The sequence below is a fragment of the Phascolarctos cinereus genome, unplaced genomic scaffold (genome assembly GCF_003287225.1).
Source record: "Phascolarctos cinereus isolate Bilbo 61053 unplaced genomic scaffold, phaCin_HiC Scaffold_1;HRSCAF=81, whole genome shotgun sequence".
Classification (NCBI taxonomy): Eukaryota; Metazoa; Chordata; class Mammalia; order Diprotodontia; family Phascolarctidae; genus Phascolarctos; species Phascolarctos cinereus.
In genome coordinates this window covers 158,617,249-158,640,816 of record NW_027555514.1, presented here as the reverse complement: position 1 = coordinate 158,640,816, position 23,568 = coordinate 158,617,249, and the positions used below count along the sequence as shown (strand labels likewise).

The 23,568-nt window shown below is 36.0% G+C and overlaps 1 protein-coding gene across 7 annotated transcripts in view; it reads right to left on the bottom strand.

Annotated features, from left to right (window-relative positions):
• The window catches only part of DMTF1 (cyclin D binding myb like transcription factor 1), a 59,539-nt gene that overhangs the window by 20,952 nt on the left and 15,019 nt on the right, over positions 1–23,568 (bottom strand). For 6 of the 7 annotated variants that reach the window (XM_078154643.1, XM_020999758.2, XM_020999761.2 and 3 more), the window contains exons 3-12: positions 19,466–19,582; positions 18,510–18,632; positions 17,260–17,354; positions 15,067–15,181; positions 10,035–10,111; positions 6,886–7,043; positions 5,323–5,355; positions 3,955–4,064; positions 2,085–2,313; positions 631–782 (exon numbers count right to left, since the gene is read on the bottom strand). In XM_078154643.1, coding sequence (XP_078010769.1) covers positions 631–782; positions 2,085–2,313; positions 3,955–4,064; positions 5,323–5,355; positions 6,886–7,043; positions 10,035–10,111; positions 15,067–15,181; positions 17,260–17,354; positions 18,510–18,632; positions 19,466–19,574 — 1,201 coding nt within the window. In that variant the 5' untranslated portion in view covers positions 19,575–19,582. Of the gene's footprint in view, positions 1–630; positions 783–2,084; positions 2,314–3,954; positions 4,065–5,322; positions 5,356–6,885; positions 7,044–10,034; positions 10,112–15,066; positions 15,182–17,259; positions 17,355–18,509; positions 18,633–19,465; positions 19,583–23,568 lie in introns of those variants that run through there. The other variant, XM_020999763.2, reaches the window with a different exon arrangement.

The following is a 23,568-nucleotide window of genomic DNA, read 5'->3' as shown; positions in this document are numbered from 1 at the left end:
AAATTAGGACTCCTGTAAACAGCAAGCTTCCTCAGATTACCAGAAGTGATACTGCTGACTAAAAACTGATTTATATCTTTTGAGAAAAAAAAAATCCTTTGCACAAACACTGGCTTTTAAATATGTAAAATTTAATTCATCTCGACTGTTTATATACATATATCATGAACTTCTGATTTTAGAAGCTTTAGGCATTTCAAAGACATATTACCCTTTTCTGAAGAAGAAAATGGAAAGTATTATTTATTGGAACTGAACGTCCCAATACTAACACAAGATGAATGACTGGAGTTCCTGCATACCTCTAGGGACCTCAAGCATTCCTGAGTGCATGACTAATTAGGCACATGACAAAAATCACTGTTACCATTATATTTCAGGAAAAAGTAGTAAAATAAATCTTGCAGCACAACCAGATCAACTAAGGATTTTAAATTATGCTTCTTTGAAATGAGATGCCCTTCCATCCAGCAACAGAAAGTTAAGACAAACTTTCAACTTTCAGCCCTACTGATCAGCATTTTGTGAAAAGTATTGAACATTATGATCGTACAGGATCCTTATTTACACCAATAAATGTTCACTATGACAACAGAATGAAAGGTTAGGCACACCTAATTAATACATTACCAGGGAATGAAACATCCTTGTGGTTTGCTATCTGCCTTTTGATGGTCCACCATTTACTTCGGAGCCATTGTGGTGAACGGACACTGCTCCATCCCTCGGCTAGTAGATCCCAGTTTATATCATTTTCATCAGCCACATCAAGCTCTGCTATCCTGATGGGTTACAAAAATGGGTGTCTGTTAGGTGCTGCCCTTTGGGACTAATGGGAACCCTACCCGTATTTGTTTTTTCTATGACTACCCAAAAATAGTATGGCACTGGAGATCATGGGAGAGCTAAGATATAATAACAAGATGTTATTGCCAAATTGTTGAGGAAAGGATCCCAGAGGCAGGCCAGATATTCCAGAGCTACAATTAATTATTTTAACTGTGAATGGTTAGAAGGTTGTATGTGTTCAAATGTTTCATTGTGCAAGTAAGGAGATGTTATTTAGAGTTTAGAGCACTACCAGAGCCACATTTTAATTGTGTTCTACACCTGGTTCATAGTATGACTATGAGTAAGTAACTGTTTTCCTGGGTCTCAGCCTTTCCAACTGAAAAATGGATGGTGGTTTGTACTATAGAAACATTATGAGTTATTTAAAAAAACCCCCAACAAAAAACAAAAAACAAACAACTCAAATAAAAAGCATTCCTTAAAATAGCATGAATATATTTGGAGGCTAGGATGAAGTATGTTCATCTTTTGTCATTAAACAGCATAATTAAACTGAACTTCAATACTGAAAACATATCTAATAGCACAGCATTGAGTTCCTTATCTTGTCCTTGCCTACAAGATTCATTGCTCACTCAAGTCCTTCAGTTTTAATGTTAAACTAAGTGGTTTAAAAAAAATCTTTAAATTAAGAAAAACACTTTAGTATTTATACGACTAGTCAAGTAATCAAAAGCCTTTTCCCTACAGGTATCCAGTTCACATATAGGCCAGGGTGGCTGAATCGACTAAATGAGGTTACTCTATATTTTAAAGCTATCTGCAACTTATATGAAATGGAGGCATTTTTTTTCAGTCTAGTTTTCATGACTGGTTAAACTCCAGACTAGGACCCCCTTTTTGGCACCCTCAGAAGAACAGCCAAGGATTGAAGGGCGTGGAGACTGAACAACCCTCTTCCCCCTAACCATGATCCCTCCAGGCCAGGGCTGAGGCACAATAATGGGACAGTGGAAAAGCTTGCACTGCCGCTGCCTGTGCCGTACCTGTTCTGTGGATAGAGAGAGGACTTCAGTCTCCAGGCCTTCAATCTGGTACCTTGCACGGGCACTAAATTCACTAAAAAGGAACAAAACACAAAACAAAAAAGAGCTCAATATGAAATACTTAGGAACTCAAATGAATCAGGTTGCTATGGGAAGAATGATTTTCCGACTTAACACATCCAAGGAAACAGAAAAAAGATGGCTAGTCAAGACTTTATGACTCACAGTAAGCAGTAGGACACAAACCTCAAGATGAGATTGATTTCGTCCTCTTTGGTCCACTCCGTCCCCCCACTCTGTTTCCAGTTCAGGTAGTTGAGCCACTTTGAGCGACACTGCTTTTCTGAGCGGGTCCCGACTCGTTCAGCTACAGCTGCCCAGGATACCCCCTGTGTGACGATGTCACCCGGCTCAGTGCTTGTCAGTTCGTGAACAACCTCTGCCAGCCTTTTCTCCTCCTCTTCTGTCCACTTCCCTGAAAGGAGGAAATCGTCTAGGCTACCACCACTACCTGTCTCCTAGTTTGTTTTTTTCCAAAGCAGGGACAGATTCATCACTACACATGCAATGATTGAAAGAAGTACATTAATACTTCCAGCATCTTAGTTTCTAGACAATCCATTTAGGGGTTGCCCAATACACCTACATCAATGGTAACATTTGCCCCAAGGTGTTAAGTATACCAACAAGCATTAACATTTCTAGGGAGAGCAACCAAAATTAGTACAACTAAATTAAAGTGAGAAAAGCTGACAATCACTTTTTGTGGTGCATGCTCCATGCAATTCTATGTAGCTCCTATGCCAAAACCTACTCAAAAACTTCCATCAATTTAAAATCATATATTGTAAATTTTACAGTGGTGGAGAACCTGAGGCTTCAAGGCCATATGTGGCCTTCTAGGTCCTCAAGTGCAGCCTTTGGACTGACCAAGTCCAAGCTTTACAGAACAAATTGTTTTATTAAGGAGATTTGTTCTGTGAAGTTTGGATTCTAGTCTTATTCTCATATTTTCCTATTCAGACTAATTTTCATTATTCAAAATTGAGTCTGCACAGCTGCAGTACAACTGCACCGCATGGTCTCCTGTTTTCCCCACTGTCTATACTTTCATAATTTTGCTTACTTATTCCTGCTACCTAAATATCCTATTTCCTATCTACTTGTTAAATTCCTATTGGCCCTTTAAAATGTAATTCAAAATGCTACATACTCCAGAAGGATGTTCTTTATCTCTCCTAACTGGTAATAAGTACTCCCTTTTTAATCTTATATAAATATTTGCTGGTACCTCTCCTATACCCATATTATCTTGTACCATTGTTATCTAAGTTTATGTCAAATTTTCCTACTAGAAAGTAAGCTCCATAAAGGCAGGTATTATGTCTTATCTAACCTGTGTAACTCACCTGAAACAGTAGTCTGCACATGAAGTTTATTAAGTGGTTGGTGAATCAAATGTAAGAGAATGGCATTCCTGAGGTGGAGGTATTTTCATTTACATGTTTCAAATTGGGAGGGAAAGGCAAAATATAGCCTGTGACTGGAGTTGTCTATCTGTAGCTCAGAAAATATGTAAAACTGGTACAAGGAAGAATGAAGTAAGAATGAAGGACAAGGAAAGAGGAAAAGGCTAAGAAGGGGAGAGACAAGACTAATAAATGTATTGTCCTCCATTCCCATCCCAATCGGGTAAGGGATAATGAGCTATTTGAAACAAAAACCAAGTATGAATTGGAAATCACTTATTATATAAAAGAAGTTTCCCAGCAGGAAATACATCAAAGTTGCCTCAAATGCAAAATGGATTCCCTGCCACACTGGTCCAAGTCCTTTTGAAAATGAGGAAATTCTACACTGTTCTAAATGATTTTAACTTATACAGAAAAAAAAACCCATATAAAGCAATCAACAAGAAAATATCAGTTTCACTTACTTCTAAAGAAACCAAAAATGCAATGGCTGTAGAGGAGGGAGATTAGTCTTTGAGCTTGACACTGAAGGGGGATAGAGAGACATCTCCATAGAATGGATCTGTGACTTATTTCTATATAGAGGATCACCCGGGGTTTCAAATTCACACACTGCAAGCAGCGTTTGAGCACCGAAACAGTACCTGTATTGCAGGTATCCTTCATCAGCCGGCATCGATCTTTGACGGAGGACGCGCTTCTTCCAAGTGCCGCCCCTATTGTTGCCCAGTCATTGCCGTGCTTTATCCGGAGCCTAAAACAAGAGTCTGCCAATCAGCATTTGGTTCAATTGTTTTCTCCCTTTTTATTTCATCATTTATTCTTCATTCTTCTTCTTCCCATATGACTGGTTTGGAAGTTGTGGACAGCAATACTTTGAGAGCCAAAGTTTGAAAGTGTGGCCTTTTTTTTGGGGTCCACAGTTGTCTGTGGGTGAAAAAACAGGCAGCAATTGCCTTTTTCCTGGGTCAGAGAAGAAATAAGTAACTTGGATATGTCTTCAAAAAAGACCAAAATTTCCCCTTAGCCCACAACTACTATATTGATATGATCTCCCAGGTATCTTCAGATAATTTTCTTACTTTAGTAGTCTTCATTTGATCTTTTTCCACTTGTACTGATTTCCTATCTTTCTGTCCCACTATTTTATAAGATAATTTATCCTCAAATATTTCTTATTTCTTCTAATGTTAAAAGACCATTGCTCCACCAAGAATCTTGGCTTTACTCTTCACCAGCTCTATGAACCTAATCAAACAAGTCACTATTACTAATCAAGCCTCAGTTAAGAGAGAGGAAGACTAGATGATTAACCTTTAAGGTTCCTTCCTGCTTAGTCTATAAGATGTTGCTTGAACATACAAGGTTAAACTATGCCTTGGGTGACTTGGGGGTAACCAAAATGGTTTTTTGCTAGGAAATAGCATACACATTAGCAATGTTTGCTAAGCCATTATTACACATTAAATCACAAGGCATAAACTTGGCTTTCATCTCAATACTGTTGTCTCCAGAAGTCATGCTGGTGACTGGTTTTTTATCTGTATATCTACTTTTAGGGAAGTAGAGTAGTGTAAGTACTGGAGTCAAAAGTTGATCTACTACTAAAGAAACAAAAAATGAGATTAGGGAAGAAAATGACTAGGACTGAAAAGACCGGAATTCTATCTAGTCCTGCTTCTGTCATTATCAGCCAATTTAGTTTTCTCATTTGTAAGATGGGTATCAGAATACCTACTGTAACAACCTTAGTAGGCTGCTGTGAGGATCAAAAAAGAATGGTATTTGTGTTTTGAAAGCCATAAAATACTTTAGAACAATTTAATATCATTTTCAGTCACTGCTTTGACAATTAGCAAAATATGATTTTCAATTCTTAAACTCCCTTCTAGGACCAGTAAATTAGAAATTATAGCACTCCAAAAATCTCTTAAAATGTTCAAAGCAAAAGCTTTTCAAAACAGAAGATACAAAAAGTATATAAGACTTTATTAATTGAAAAAAAAACTTACTCCTTAAGTTTTTCGATTTCTTCAGGAGTATACCTGGAGAACGCCAAGAGAGAAATTTAGAGAATCAGTTAGTGTGGAATAATACAAAGCTAAAAAACTTAATAAAAATCAGTCTCGTGTAAGAAAACAATTTACAAACAATAAAAATGTTCAGATTTAAATGTAAAAATATAATTATAATTAAGACATAAATCTACTTTTGTTACCATAACTTTTAAAGGAGTCAGTGAGTAGGAAAACTAAAAAATGAATGCGAATGTTACTATTTCCTTTCTTTTTTTTTTTTAAACGCTACAATAAAATACCTGCTTTGACTGGACATGGTCAGGGAATAAGCATGTCTCCTTTTTTAAAGATGCCAGTAAAAATACAATACTTTCTTATATTAAGTCACAAACTTTTAGGTTTGGTGTAGGATACCATATGATTGACATTCTTCAGGAAATTCTTTGTCTAAAATCCTTTTCTAACTTTAAACCAAGGCTTTTACCCACAATTTTTCCTCACCTTAATTTTTTAAGAAAATTTAGACCTTCTGAAACCATAACCATTCCCTAACATGGGAAAAGTGACAGAAAATCTCTAGTATCAAATTCCATCATTGTCTCCAAAAAGAAAAATTCCAGCCAATTTCTTTACATTTGGACATTTGATATGCTTCTGCTCTAATTTGAAGGTTGTCTCTTAGTAAGTAGTTTTGAAACTACTTAGGACTACCATGTGGGGGTTGTATTCAAAATGTTTATTTGCCAATAAGTTACTCATTTTGAAAACATCAAGTCAATCAAACTGCACACCATTCTTTATTCTTCTTCCTCAACTGCCATGGAAACATAATTTCTTTTGTTGCATGTACGTTTAGTTTTTTAAATGTGCTCACTTCATGGAGCTGAGTACCTGGAGAAAAAGTAGCATAAGCCAGACTGGCAAATATGCCTAGAGTTCGAGACCTGAACAATATCCATGCAAATAACTTCTAAAATTTCCATGTAGCAAGTAGGAATATTTTAATAAGCATATATGTCTGGTACTTTTTCTGGACAATCTGTCACTTTGAACAATGCATATTTTCAAATTCTATGCCTGCTTTTGTTCACAAAGTTACTTCTTTCCACTTTAATTTTGTAAAAAATCTGACTTCAAAATGCTCATGTATGGAAAAGGGAGTGTAGAAAATCTTGGCTCCTGAATTATGAAGAATTATTCTCATATTTTACAAACTACTGCGCTTAAATGCTTTAGCCAACAGAGTAAAATTCAATATGAGACAGGTTAAGATTTGGACCTCGGTCAGGGGGATTTTGTTACCAAGCGAACAAAAAGGGCCTTGTCTAAAGGTATTTTCTGTGTCATAACAAAAGCAATGAATGCAGGATTCATTTAGGTAAGACTCTAGTACAAATTGAGATTGGCCTCTTATCTGGACCTTGGTCATACCTCTAACCACCACTTATAAGAAACTACATTTCCAATGTATTCCATTTATAAGAAACTACATTTCCAATGTATTTGTTCCTAGTCACTAGTCACAACACGTAGTATTAAAGGTTTCCATTTTCATACTTTCCCACATGGTTCCTGTCATCGTACATGCGAAGGACTCTTCTATACACTGCAAACAAAGGCCGGTTCAGACCCCACGCTATAGTCCTGTAGAAATCTTTTCTTTCATCTTTTGACATCTCAAAGATGATTTCTGTGGCATCTTTTATTCCACGTGCCTAAATGGGTTACATTTGTTTGGTTTAGGGATTTTGGATACAAATGCATGCAACCATACTAAATTTCCTAAGTTTGTCATTTTTAATCTCAACTATGCCACTTAGAAAAACAATGTATATATACACCATGTTATCAGAAAAGCTACTGACAAACTTAAAAATGATGCAAAAAATGAAGTTTAAAAATATGAAAAATGATAGCAACTTCATTTTACAAATGAAAGGTATCAAATTGTTTTAAAATTATGAAGAACTTAAAACATTTTCTAAACATATGATCTTCCATAAAGTTGTATCTGCCTCTTAATTCAACGAACATTTATTAAACTCGTTTATTTCTGCAGACAGAACTGGGATGTAAAATGAACACCAAGAACCTATTTCTCACAAGGAATCTGTTCTTGGCTTACTGTAGTTATTTTTAGCTTTCACTTTACTCGTTATATGAGACAGAGTAGAGGTAAAAGATTTAAAGCTATATGGGATCTCAGAAGTTACAACCACCTCATTTTATAGATAAAGAAACTGAAGCCCAGACAGGGTAAGTGATTTGCCCAGTCATACTGACAGGAAGTAGCCAAGCTAGTGTACTGGTAATCAGATCTGAAGCTCTTCTCTATTAAGCCGGGTACCAGGTGCTAACTGAACTAACAGGGCTCTTCTGGAAAATAAATCACTGTAAAGCAGGCCAGAAAAAGCACCATGTATGTAGGAACAAGTGTTTACAAACCAAGTTCATTCTTTTCCCACAAACCAACTCCAGCTCCACACAATGTTATTTCTGTCAATCATTTTTTTCCCCAAGAACCCACGCTGGAAAACTTGGGAGTCATTCATGGCTACTCTCTTTTTCTACATCCAGATAAATTATTCCTCAATTCTTTCCCGATGCTTCTTTTCCATTTTCACAGGCACCATTTTAGTTCAAATCCTTATTATTTCCAGTCTGGATAACTGCAGTAATCTCTCAGCTGATTCATTTCTCTGCACTGTCTTTCTCCCTCAATCAAGGAGCTGGGAATGATCATTTTAGAGGTGAGAATACTGAAGTCCAAGGAGTTTAAATGACTTGACTAAGGTCAAAGAGCTGAGTCTAGACAACAGATTTTTCTTTCCACTACATTGTTTTGCTTACCCTAAATGCACAACTCCCTTTTAAATATCATTACTGTTGTTATTCATGGGGAAGTTGCCAGTGGTCATTTGGTAATACTGTAGTACTCTTCATTTTATAACTCAACTTTTTTCTATCCGTAGTTGTGGGTAAATGCAGTTTCTATGTTGTCTTTGTTAACTACTGATGACTTAAACCCTAAGCTTCCACCCTGAAAGGAGACATTCTTTATATTTATATTTAGATTAATTTCTACAGCTCATAAAGTAGTGAGGTTTGATATGAGTTTCATCTTATTTAGAGATTATGCTGGAGACACCAGTGCTCCCTTCTATATATGGGAAGAGCAAAAACTACAAAGCAGACTTCCAAATTCAGTTATATTGAGAATCTGATGGAAGAGTAGGAGAAACTTGGGACATCACTCTCTCTCTCTTCGGAGCTCCTAAAGCACTTGCAATCTGGTTTCCTCATTTAGCACTCACTATCATAGACTTAGTTATAACGTATGTATGTCCATTAAATTTTTACTCTGATGGATTTTTGAAAGCTATGACAGCTGATTGCCAGTTTTGGCAGGTCCTTCCAAGCAAGAAAAGCTTCAAGTATAGGCCCACTGATGATGTCTGTTGTCCAAGGACCAATGTACCTAAGTTTGCAGAGGCTCATTACCAAGTTGCCTTTAGGGTGATGAATTTTTTGGCCAAAGGAGCTTTGGAAGACTATTAGTATACTGTGTAGTTGTTATCTGCATGGGTGGAGGAATATCCACTCTGACAAAATCACAGATCATTGCAGTTGAAGAAGTATACATCTTATCTCTTCAGTTAGACTATAAGAGCCTTGAGGACAGGGAACATACCTTATATTTTCTGTATCCCCTATAGTACTTATGTAGTACCTTGCACATAGTAGATATTCAATTAATATCTGTTGATTGATTAAGCTAGAGGACAATGACTAGAATTAGACTCTCTACACTTCCATGGTACCTCCCACCTCCCTTCTCTTCCCCCGAACTCCACATATCTCCTGTCAGCAAACCCCCTGGATTTTGGACCTAATAAGGTTGGTCACCCATTATTTCTGAGGCAATCCAATAGCTGATAGCTGTGCCTTCACAGGAGATGCAATCACATTCTAAGCAAGTCAGACCTAGTTTAAGGTCAAAGAGGGAAATTAAGTTCTTGGCCTTAAGGCCATATAAGCTGAATTGATTCCACAAAATATAGGTTCCTTACAAAATCTTTAAAGCAGAACGTGTGCTTTAAAATCCTGACAAGACCCTAAGTACTTACAAGCTTATTCTTAAGTAAAGTACTTTAGCAAGGCAAGTTCAGACTTAAAATCTGAAGTAAAGTTTTTAGGTAGTTCAAAATCATGATCACATATATTAGAATTATTTAAGACATATTATGCTGGTGAATTCTAATACTGCAAATAATTATAAATTCCTAGGGATATTTGTATTAAAATTATGTTTTAATTTTTTTTTCACAAACAGGAAATCTGATGAATGAAAGTAATTAAAAAATAATGAAATGTCATATCAAGAAAAGTAAGATTTAAAGAAAAGTAGGAAGATTTATATAAAGTGATATACTTGAGAAAACAGAATCAAAACAAAAAAATCATTGACAATGTCTCATAAAATAAAAAAACATAATAGCAACAAAATCTGTAAAAAATATACAAAAGAAAAAGAGATGAGAAGGGGACATGAAAGCAAACAGAATGTTTTTATTATTATTTTGTTAAAATTAATATAAACGAATGATAATTAATTTAGAGTTTATAGTTTTATGCTTAATCATTTTTATTTGAATGTTTTTGTTGGATTAAATGAATTAAACATAAAAATACATTATAATAGATACCTTTAGATAACGTTCAATATTACTCATTAAAATGTCAATTTCTTCCTTTGACCACATTCCCTGCTTCCATTTATGCCCTAAAAAAAACGATAAGCAATGTCATGGAACTGTTATTGCTTGCTATTAAGAGTAACAAAGACATGACTGATTAAATTTGTAAAGAGACAAATAAACAATTGAAAAAATCCCATCTTCCTAAGTAAATTTGCTTTCACATTACCTGGTTTTATATTATTCACTCTTAAAATTTTTCTCTACGAAAAATTTTGGGAAGAAGAGGGTGAGAAAGAGACAGAGAAAATTGATATTAACTACACCAATTTATATGGTTGCTCTGGCTTTAAGAATCCTAAACCTGCAATGAAAACACATATATATCTTAAGACAGGCAAAAGGAAACATTTATATATAATTTAATGGGAAGTACTATTCCTTTTCATTAGGTATTTTCCTTATCCTTCTGATTTTATACTCCAGTTTTCAAATAGATCTGTGATCTCATTAATTTGGGTATTCCTTCCAATGAATGCTGCAGATGACAACCCATTCATGTTTTCCCCTCCTACGGGACTATGTCTATGTCTTCTCCTAAGTTTGCCACAGGGGTTCTGTTTAAAGCGCTGAGCCTTCTTCAGACTGCATTAACATCATGAATGTACCAATGGAACACACTTGACGATCTATCTTCTTTCTCAATCACACATCTGACATCATTTATAGTGCTCCTTCTGCATAATTCTGCATTTGCAATATGTTGCTTCCTGCTCATTCCCACCATTCACCTCTCCATTGTCCTTTGGGTGATTCATATTTCAGTTCTTGTGTCTTAGATTGGTGTTCTGTGACTCAATCACACAATATTATCAGAAGAGTTTTTATTGTTGTAGTTCTAGGCATGGAATTTCATCAGTGTGAGGAACTCCCGATATGGAAACTTTCTTTATTGAAGCAGATATTGTTTCCATGTTTGGTCTAGTTTCATCCTTAAAATTCTTGCGATGATTTTACTTAGTTAAGTCTTTTTTTTAAAAAAAATGTTATTAGTTTATCTTGATTTATCAACAGTCACTTCCATATGCTTTTGAGTTTAAAATTGTCTCCCCCTTCCTCCCCCCCACCCTCCCCAAGACGGCGCACAATCTGATATGGGCTTTACATTTACATTCCTATTAAACATATTTTCACATTAGTGAAATTGTAAGTAAAAATTAAAACCAATAGGAGGAACCATCAGAAAAAGGAAACCAAAACTCAACAGAAGAGGAAAAAAAATGATAGTGATTCAACTTCCATAGTTCTTTCTTTGGATGTGGATAGCATTTTCCATCCTCTGGAGATGTCTTAGATCCTTGTAATGCTGAGAAGGGTTAAGTTTATCAATATTAGTCATTGCACAATGTGGCTGTTATTGTGTACAAAGTTCTATTGGTTCTGCTCACTTCGCTCAGCATCAGACCATACAAGTCTTTCCAGGTTTTTCTGAAGTCAACCTGTTCATCATTTCTTATAGCCCAATAGTATTCCATTACATTCATATACCATAACTTGCTCAGCCATTTCCCAACTGATGGGCATCCCCCTCAATTTCCAATTCTTTGCCACCACAAAAAGAGCTGCTATGAATATTTTTGTACATGTGGGTCCTTTTCCCATTTGTATGATCTCTTTGGGATACAACCCTAGAAAGGCTATTGCTAGGTCAAATGGTATGCACATTTTTATAGCCCTCTGGGTATAGTTCCAAATTGTTCTCCAAAATGGTTGGATCATTTCACAACTCCACCAACAATGCATTAGCATTCCAATTTTCCCACATCTTTTCCAACATTTATCATTTTCCTGTTTTGTCATGTTGGCCATTCTGATAGGTACGATGTGGTACCTCAGAGTTGTTTTGATTTGCATTTATCTAATCCATAATGATTTAGAGCATTTTTTCATATGACTATAGATGGCTTTAATTTCTTCATCTGAGAACTGTCTGTCCATATCCTTTGACCACTTATCAACTGGGAAACGGCTTGTATTCTTATAAATTTGTCTTAATTCTCTATATATTTTACAAATGAGGCCCTTATCAGAGAGACTGGTTGTAAAAATTCTTTCCCAATTTTCTACCTTCCTTCTAATCTTAGTTGCTTTGGCTTTGTTTGTGCAAAAACTTTTCAAGTTAATGTAATCAAAATGATCATTTTTGTATTTCATAATGTTTTCTATCTCTTGTTTGGTCATAAATTCTTCCTTTCTCCATAAATCTGACAGGTATACCATTTCTTGCTCTCCCAGTTTGCTTATAGTATCAGCCTTTATATGTAAATCATATACTTTTAACAATCTTTCTTCCAAACTATTTTTTTTCTTTCACTGTTTCTTGCTGTCTTGAGGTGATATTCCTCATAATTTTATATCATCCTTTTTCACATGTTATGAATGAATTCATATTCCAAACTCATTGCCTTTGGCTGACATACCTCATTGGTTAGCAAGAAGATCATAAAAGCCAAAGTGGCCATATAAATTGGTCTAGTTAATATCAATTTCTCTCTCTCTCTTTCTCACTCACTCTCTCTTGATTTGGTGACTAACTTTTTTTTTAGTCACTTGTAGTCTCCTTGTAATGGCAATTGATGCGTGTTGGTTAAACTTCTATATGAAATTGTTATAATGTTAGTGCATTTTCCTCCATCTATTTCCCAATATTTAGCAACAATTACTAATTTAAATAGGTCAGATTAAAGTTTTTAAAATTATATATATCAGAACTTCTGTCATTTTTATTCTACTTTTTGCGTAAATTTTGAGCTCTGCTCTAGCAAATTAGTGATGTGACTATAAACAGAAAGACAATTAAATGATTTCCACATCAATAATTAGATGTTTCCTAGCTATTAAAATATAATCAGTTTCATTTCTTGTGATGTTATTTGATGCTCATCATATCCTGTATTTCTCAGTTCTTTTCTCAAACAAAGGAACAAAAGACTGATCTATGGGCATGAGGCTTCTATATGTAGTCTGCAAGTTTTTGGCTTCTCTCATCCCTTACTTCCTAATTATATTTTTTGCCATGCTTATCTATGCTTACCTTTGCATTGAAATCACTGAGTTTCAAAGCATATACTAATTTAATTTAAAAGATCATATGAATGAGTTTTCTTCATCAAATCTCTCTTTGTTCTTTGTAGCCTGACATTAGTGTATAAGCTGCAATTATTTTCATCATGGTCTTTTTTCAAATAAGAATAACAGCGAACATTTATATAGTGTTTTAAGATTTGCAAAGTATTTCTCAATATCTTATCATAATATGAGTAACTAATGAGAGAAACTATAAAACATTCTTCCATTCCTTCTTTCTTTTGCTTTTGCATATAGCAAAGAAAACAAGATTGATGTCTTAGTTTCTTCAGTATAACATCTTCTTGCTGGTCACTGGACATGGACCTTACATTTAGAGTATCAACAGCTCAGTAAGTATCTATGGATAGTCTGCCCCCTGTTTCACTATTACTGAAGAAATGGGAAAGGGAACCCAGGACTGAGAGCACTTGCTCTTCTTCTTTGTGTTATGCAAAACAATGTCCTGGAAATACAAACAGAAGAGCAAGTTTTTGCTTTCAAGTTTACATCCTAAACGGAGGAGAGGATGCATTAGCAGGCCTCAGTGCAAACTAAGAGCACAGTGATCCTTAAGGTTCAGCAACAAAGCAGATGGTGATACATCTTCTTTAGGGTCATTTCCATTGAGAATGTCATATTTGTTTCTGACGTTGAGCCATTTGATGGTGCCAAGGACTTTGGTGGTGGGAGAATTTTCTGAGTCTTTAATAGCGTTAGCAGAGGCAGTGGCCAAGTTGCATCTCCACAAGGATTGCTGTTGTGCATGATGGCTGAAGAGGCTAGGCTGGAAGTAGGTAGTCATGGGTGGACACGCCTAAAGAAATTATAGCCATGTGACCAGCCTACTGGCGGTGAGCTTTTCCTTACTTAGCCAATCTGGTCCTTGGAAAGCAGCAGACATAGCCTGTTACCAGAGCCGTACTTCAAACCTTTCCAGTCTGGCGGAATCTGCCACAGCTTGTGCTCTATCGGCACAGCCTTCAAGAAGCCAGTCATCTTCATACCACAATGAGACACTGGGGGAGAGGTAAGACAAGTCTTCCTGGAGGTCTAGTTCTATTTTTCGTTAAAATGAGGCCCATGAAACTTGTAGGAAGACCCTTCCAGGTGGTTTGTTTGATACTTATTAATGTTCAAATTTACTTCAATTTTTAAAAAATAATTATTAAGAAAAACAAACACATCCCAAAGAGGCCACAGCATGTCATTTATTAAAATATCTCTTGCAGCTAGCTATTATTCTTCCAACACAATACACAGTTAGTTCCTATCTAAAGATGGATATGGCATCCATCCATGTATTATTAAGTACACAGAAAGCACTGAACATCCTATTGACACAATGTTCAATAATGGCTTTAAAATTTGAGTCACCAATACTTAATGCTTTATTAGTTTTCTCTTCTTCCTTCCCACACACTTCATCAACTCACAGTGATTCATTCCAGTACTAACTTTCTACCTCATCCCTTAGCAGTTCCTAGATCTACCCTCATCACCAAACAGGTTGTACAAATAGTACATACAAAGAATCACTAAATGATTATCAGACTAAACTAGCACTGAAGCTAGGCTAAGTACTCATGAAACATCAACTTGACCTTAATTCATGTCTCCATAGCAGCAAATTGGCAACTATATCATTTAGCCTTGCTACACCTCTGTGCATAAGAGAAAAAAAAGAATATATGAGAAAAGGAAATATTTTCAGTCACCAGCTAGTGGTGGGAAAAATAAATGCTAGATTTGTTTTTTCTTTCACTCAGGGATATATCTGACCTAATTTGAGGTGTTTGATTAGAGATATAAAGGTCTGTTTCAGAGAATCTTAGACTCATCAGCTCCACAAGTGATGAGAGCCACACTTTCATTTCCCCCAGGTAGGCAGGACCAAAGTCACTGGGTATCGTACCTTTGTTAGTTAGTGAATCCTTATCTTCTTTAGTAGTAAACCAAGCTTGGCTAACAGCTGAAACCTCTTCATTGCCTAAGGGAGACACATCATCCAACTGTTCATTCTGTAGGATCTTTAAAGGAAAATATGAAGAAAAGATCATTAACTCAATGAACATCTTATGATTCTTCTGTGTTCTGTAATTCCACATATAAATAGAATTTTTGATTAAAACAATGAGAAATACTTATGGAAATTAAGAATAAGATATGGTTATGAAGGACAATAAAAGTCATTTGCTCTAAAGGAGTAATAACAGTATTACCGAATATTTCTGTAGTGCTTTACAATTTGCAAAACACTTAACATACATTATTTCTTTTTATCTTTATAATAACCCAGGATGACAGACTCTTGAAGAAACTGAGGCTCAGAATGACTTAAGTCACGCAATTAGGAAGTGGCTGAAGCAAGATCTGAATCTTGTCTTTCTTGATTCCACGTGCAGTTCCATACCTACTATGCCACTGTTTCTTAATCAGCTATAGAAAATGAATGATTCGGTGAAGCAAACATTTTCTTGTGTTTTTATTTAGTATGAAGTTAAAAGCTTTTGTATAAACAAAGTATTTTCCTTTCCATCATTTTACTGTATGCAATAATTTGTTTTTACAAGTTAATGAGAACCTTTTCAGCTACAAGTCCTAGGTATAAACTTGGGCCATTCGGTTTATGACCTCTATGACCACAGGCAGGTCACTAAAATTCCATGGGCCTTTGGTTCCTTTTTTATAAACTTGGGGGGTAGGCTAGGTGATCTAGCTCTAAGTCTGTGATCAAAAGTCATAAATCAGAAATGTCAGATTCTACATAGTAGACTGTCTTTAAAGAAAAGCTGAGTAATAGATTCAGCCTATGTCTGAATTTGAATCACAGTTAGAAGACCAAACCTGTCTGGACATTGTTACAGTGTCCCCAGCACAGAGCTTGGTGTATAGGACACTTAAAAAATATTAGCTGATTAACCAATGCAAGAATGGCCTGTATTATAACATAACCCTTTATTTTGGTACAAGATGTCAGAAATGCTAGACTGAAGTGACAGATAAGATGCTTTCACTGCTATTTTCTCTGACTAATTTGTATGGTGCCATGGTAGCCTTGGCTAACCTTTTGCAACTAACTTTTACTAAATTTCTAAAATCAGTGGGACTCACCTGCTGAGAGTATTAATATTTTCAGGTCAATAGAAGGGGTTCATGGGACCCTATTGTTAGATTAAGAAGGCACCTTAAAGATCATATAGTCCAAATCCCCCTCATTTTATAGAAAAATTCATAAAGGGCTTCGAATGCCAAACAGAGGATTTTATGCAGCTCCATGGCACAATGGATAGACCACTAGTCTTGGAGTCAGGAAGACTTGAGTTCAAATTTGGCCTCAGACACTTACTAGCTGTGTGATTCTGGGCAAGCCACTTAACCCCTATTTTCCTCAGTTCCTCAACTGTAAAATAAGGGCACAATGGAGAAGGAAATGGATTAGGCCAGTCATGTAACTCTCTGAGCCTCAATTTCCTTATCTGTAAATTGAGCGAGTTAGACTTTGGAGGTACCTTCCAGATCCATATTCTAAGATCTTTAATCTGTGTCAAGCCCATTTGCTTCCAAATGTGCACAGGTTGTCTCTATACTTAAAACCTTTCCCTTCACTCTACTACTCCCTCAAATGATCAGTCACTCTCTTTCTCCTCTTCTTCCACTGTACAATTTACAGAAGGAAGAGTCTATGCCAGCTGCCTTAATTTCTTCATCATTCACTCCTCAGCCCCTTGTGCCAATTTGCTTGTTTCCATTACTAAACCAAAGTCCAAGGTGTCCAAGGACTTCTTAAGTGCCAATACAATGACTTCTCCTCAATCTTCATCCTCTGATACTTTTACATCGTTGGACTACAACTTCTTCTTGATACTTTCTCTTCTCTTAGCTTCAGTGACACTGTTCTTATCTGGTTCTCCTTTCTGATTGTTCCTTTGCAGTCTCTTACTTGGTTTGTTTTCCTCCTTCCACCCCACTTATCTTACTCCAGTAGCTGAGTCAAAATTTTTTAGTTTCTCTTCAAATAAAAGATGTTAATATCGAAATTTAGATTAACACTGCTAAAAGCAGCTGATCAATCCCAATCTGAGTCAAGTTGGAAGGTTTACCATACCTGGATCTGTGTCACTGTTCCTTCAGTAATCTCGTCATCTGCCACCTCTGTGGTAGCGGTCATAGTCACCTCAAAGCTCTGATCATTTTCTGAAACTTCAAGAAATGTAAAGTTAGAAGAATAACTAAACTCCAGAACATATGCCACCCACAACGATAATGGCTAATTCTAGCTACTATGAAAACAATAATGAAAAGGTTTTTGAACATTTATTTTCTATCATAAAGTTATTATACTCTTGGGCAATACTCTTCCATGTGGTTGAAAGGACTTACACATATCTATAACACTGTGCTAATGTGGCAATTTTTAAAAGCATATTTCATAATTCCCAAATGATTATAAATCTACTTCTTTCACATTAGAGTATACGAAAGTGATGCTTTTTGTATTTTAATATATTCAGTGTTACTGCTATACTTTTGTCCCTAGATGTGCTTCATGTCATTTTTTCAGAGGTGGAGATGGATTTGCTATGATTCGTCTTTATTATCTCAGCTAGTCTCATTTGTGAGGAAGAACATACATGATCAGGATTAGAGTTCAGCCCATGACCATGAAATTAAACAAACTGGTCAACATGTAATTTAAATCCACAATGCTAGCCTTGGTAGCAGTTTCCTCTGGTCAAATTACTTTGTAAGAAATTAACTATTTGTACTCTGCTGTATCACTGTAATATTTTTTAAAATTTCATAAAATTTCAACTTAGATTTCCCACCCACGACTCTATTTGTGCAGCGAACTCAGTCAAATTCTTAAATCAACTCACAGTGAGACATCATTAGGAGGAAAGAATACTCACTCCCAAATCTCTTTTATTGCCTTTCTATACAGTCTCATGACAAAAGCTAAAAAGCTTATTTCTTATTGAATATAATAAGTAAATAAATCTATATGCAAAGTGTGTATCTATTCATGTAGGTACTTATTTTCATGCTGAATAACTGTACTTAAAAGATTCTGAAACTTTTCTCTGAATCAGACATTTTGATCTAAATGATCTAAAAATATATCCATGATAAGAACTTTTAACTTCTTATTTAACATTAACTAAATCAAAATTACTATTAACTGTCTTGTAACCAAAAACTCATGTAAATTAGTTTAATGACCTTGTTAGAATAAGTAAAAGTAAACACAGATTAGACTTTACCTAGAAATGCTTGCCCTAGTATACACATGAATTCTTGAAGTTTATATTTTTAGTAAATGAAAGAATACAGCGCCCTTAACATGAAGGGACTTACGTGGAAGTGCCACAACTGATATGCAGGGTGTAGAATCCTCAATACTCTGGTCATCTTCAGAGGACAAACACAACCTCTTGTTTGGAGGTTCAGTACTATCTTCTGAGTCTATTTCATCAGTCTCTAATAACAAAAAAGACCCAGTGCTCTATTAACAAGCAAAAAGCTCAGGGAAAAAACTAAAATCAAGGATCAAAAATGAAACCTAGACTTAAGCCAAAGAAGACTGGACAGCATCTTCCCTATTCATGTGCCTAAGCTCCCCAAATCCAGGGTGAATGAAGAGGACAATAGCCAGAGGGCATCTTCTCTACACCATCAGTGTCACTCTGCTGACCAAGTGAAACATATTAACAAAAGTACTACTTCAAAGGACCCCAAGTTTGGGGCAATCTGGCACATGCTTTACTTATTCTATAAAGACAACAGTGGAAATGTATTTATCTAGTTAAAAAGTTGGAGTATCTCAATATATTATAAATGAGATTAAATGTTACTAACCTTCTGAAATTCCTTCAAAGGTTTAAAAAGGAAGTCTATTTGTCTATTTAAGTTGTAATTTAGAAATTGGGGAGAATCTTTAATTTCCAATACAGGGTGTTTCTTCCAAAAGTTTTAGCACAGTTTTAAGCTTTACGAGTGCACTAAGATTTTTGGGACATTCTATACACAAATTACACTGCTGGCACTGAAATGTATGACAACAAAAGGTGTTAATGTTTGTTCAGCCATCATGGCTAATGATCAACTTCTGAGAATAATGTTAAAATGGTAGGGTAAAAGTCATAAATAAAAGGCAAAAAACACAAAATTGAGCTTAATCATGTAAGGACCTCTGTTCCTATTGCATTAACTTTAAATTTCTGCCTGGATAACTCAGTACCAAAGTGACATGGATCTGACAAATTTAGAGATTAATTATTTAGAAATACTAAGTGTCAGTGAGTTCTCCATACCATTCTGAGGGCAGTGAAGAATAAGGTTCCCTTCTGTGTCCTGGGTCAAAGTCACAGAGTTCACAGTTTCTACTGTCACTGTGTCAGACTCCTCTTCAACTGTGCTCATACTCAAATCTGCACAAGAATAGGCACCAGATTAAAACTTTTTAGGGTAAGCTCTAGATCAGAGGTTCCCAAACTTATCTGGCCTACTGCACCCCCTTAAAAAAATTACCCAGTGCCCCCCATGAAATCTACTTTCTTTAACCCTTTAATTTTTTTTGAAATTTGCATCATTTCAAAAAATATAAAATATATATATTTTTAAAATGACACATCTTAAATTTAATAATTTATTGTAAATGTGTAGTTTTTTCCTTGCACTGAAATTTTGATGACACAATATTGCATCATGTAACCACAGAGTATCATACTGTAAACTACTCATTACATACACATATTCCTGTTGATGTATGCTGGACTTCTCAACAACGTTGTTAAGACCTGTTAGTGGGCTTCACCACTGATCAGTTATAACTTGCATTTTGTGTGTTTATTTGGAAAATAATGTAATCACTATGACTTAAGTCTGCTACACAACAGATGAAACACGTACGAGTGGTTTTTCAAAATTTTCTTCATTTCTTTCCTTATGCTTCCCCGCCTCCTTATTTCTGTTTAATGCTCCCCAACTGCACCCCCGCCCCCACAGTGGTAATGCCCACTTTGGGAACCTATGCTCTAGACAAAAACATGACAAAACAAAAATGTATCTTATGTTAGAGAGATTTTGTGAACTGTCTACATACCCTGTGAAAAATTACAATTGTATGTTAGGTTTCAGAAAATAAAGTTTACATTTGATTGTGCCTGGTAAGCACTGATTCTCCTGGGTACAAAATGATCGACTACTATCAGCACCTAGCTGGTCAGGGTTAAACTTCGGAGATTTTCCTTTATAAAAGGGAAAGCCCCTTGCATTTTACAAGTACTCTGTGGTCATCTGTTATTTCATATATAACCCTAGCAGTTATGGCAGCATTTTTTTTTAAGGCAATTGGGATTAAGTGACTTGTTCAGGGTCACACAGCCAGTAAATGTCAAGTGTTTGGTCTGAGGCCGGATTTGAACTCAAGTCCTCCTGACTTTATGGCCGGTGCTCTATCCACTGCACCACCTAGCTGCCCCTATGGCAGCATTTTTTCAGACTCTAGGAGACAGAAGAAACCTAAAAGACATCTAATCTAACTTGTATCTGAATAGGAATCCTTTCTATAATAATTCTTGACAACTGGTATCCAGCCTCTTGAAAACTTCAAGTGAAGGGGAGTCTAGCACCTCCTAAAGCAATTTTGTAAAGCTCTAAAGGTTCTAAATTTTTCCCTACAAGGATCTAAATATTTGCTTCTCTTCAACTTCCACCCATTATTTTTTCTTTTGCTAAAAATAACAATTCTAATCTCCCTGGTCAAACACCTGAAGGCAACTATCATGTCTTCCTTAACTCTTCTCTTCTTTAGGCCAAATAGCCTAGATTCCTCAAATAATCCTTGAATAGCAAGTCTCTAGTCTTCTTACCAACCTGGCCATCCCTTTCTGAATCTAGTCCAGTTTATCAATATACTTGTGAAACCCTCAACTGAAAACAAAAATCTCAACAGGGATTGGACTAGGGCAGAATACAACAGGATTATAGAACATGGTGCTTCCAATTTATTCTAAGGTTATAAGACAGGCATCATGGCATAGCTGATTGAGAGCTGCCTCAGTAATAAAGACCTGGGTTCAAGTACTGCCTCTAATACATAGAGCTTTATGAACATGGGCAACTCACTCGACTTCTTGGTGTTCTAGGTCAGTGGTGTCAAACTCAAATAGAAATGGAGGCCACCAATTCATATTAAGGATCCCTGAAGGCAGCAAATCAACTTAGTTTTAAAACATAATATCCATTTTTATTGTATTGTTATTTGTTTTGTTAAATGTTTCCTAATTACATTTTATTCTGCTTAGGGACAGACTTGGGAGCTTTGAGGGAACCTAGAGGCCTGCTGTCCATATTTCTAATACCTCTGTTCTATGCAACTCTCTAAGACTGTAAATTCCAGAACAGTTGCCAGTCTGTATTGGTACGGCGAATTTCCTTGCTGGAAGTCCCCAATACAGAAGAAATCACAGGTCTGGGCAAAAGAAAAAAAAGATTTTTCAGCAGTCATGTCATATTGTTGACTTAGAGTGAACCCTGATCTTTTATTCTACTTTAATTACTAAAGGGTCATATTTGGCCAAGTGCCAACATTTAGTGTCAGGTAGAAGGCAGAGGTCGGGCTGGAATTTGTCCAGGAAAGTCTAATGGATAACCTTATCATGTAAGTACTAAAACTTAAAGCAGTCAAATAAACATAACTTCTTTTAGTCCTATCTAACACAATATACTTATAACATATTGCATTGTATCTATATAAATATAATCAACACAACTTACTGGTTTTCTGTCAAATATTATCAGATCAAGAAATGTTATTTTGCATCGCCTATGTACAAGATGGTGTGGCCCAGTGGATAGAGAGCTAACTTTGGAGCCAGTAAGACCTTATATTCAAGTCTTGTCTCTGACACAGCCTAGCCATGTGACTTTGGGTGAATCACTCCCCCTTTCAGTGGGGCAGGCCACTCTTCAAGATTGAAAGTTGCAGAGAAGGTTCCCACCTGTAGTGGTAGAGGGAGTTTCCTATACTAACAAAACCACAAGTTTAGTCCCTAGCTTTAGTCCTGACTGGAATGCACTTCCTAATTCTCAAGTTAACCATTTAGGATAATGCCTTTTTCCAAAGAGACAAAATGCATTCCTTTAAATCTGCCATGGCAGAGATAAAACTAATGATTTGGTCTGGTAGAAAGGCATGAAGTCTTAACTGACTGTTAGTAATTGCTGCTTTTCTAAATTACCTATGGATAATTTATGCCATCTTTGGATTCTATTACTAAACCTGAGAGTTGGTATTAATTATTCTAAGAACCATTCATTCATGTTTCCACGGAACTACCAAGGTATTTCCACTGGTAAAATGGGAACAATATTAATTACTCCTATGACAGGAGATTATATTTGTGATCAACCTCAAGGTTCTTAGACAAATTAAGTGTATATATGATAAAGCCAGAATTAATCAAAATTAACTAGAATATTTAATTAATATGACCCCTCTCCCAACCTACTCTCCAAAAAGAAACAAGTCATCAGAAGCTAAGCTGATATTGGCAATGAGTTTAAATACCAATTTTTAGGTTATCTCTTTGAGTACACAGTCAGTATAAATTTGGAGCCAATAACCAAGGAAGGGAATAAAGAGTTTCAAACAGAAGAGAAAAAGTTGTTTTAAAGTTTTGAATGGATTATTGTGGGAGAGGAGGAGAAAAGACAGGTATATAAAACACTAAGCACACTTGGTTTTTAAACTAAGGATAAAAAGCAAAACTTAATTGATACTTTATTACTTCAAGATCTGTGATTTCATTACAGAGGGTATTTCCCCCCAAATACAGATAATACTTCCATAGCCCTCATCAGCCAGTCTTTTTCTGGCGGCTGAAAAATTTCACCATCTGATGAGTAACACTCTGGTAAACATGCCTTTTAAAACTTAGCTAGGTTAATCCTTAGACCACAATCTGCTGCCCATCTCATATTCACCAGCAACAAAATTAGAGAATCCATAGCCAGCTTCATATAATCAGGTATCACAGTTGGATTTCAGAGGAGGAAAACAATAATTACAAGAAATACTCTAAAAATCTCTTTCATAGCCATTTATATCCAGCTAGAGGGAAGTAGTAAGAACAAAAAGAAAAAAGGAGAAAGGGCACAGCGGTTGATATAGTGGAAAAAAGCCTGAATGTGAAGTCGGCAGACCTGGACTCATATCCCAGCTCTGCCACACTTATGAAATATGTTATTTCATCTATCCCCATCCTCATCTTCCTCATCATTCAAAGATGAAGATTTTAAACTAAATAATGACGGTACTGATGGGGTGCTTGGTATCTGTGCTTGGACCCCAATTTCTCCCTGGCCTCAAGGCGCTATTCCTGACAGTTTCCCTACAGCCCAAGGGCCCTAT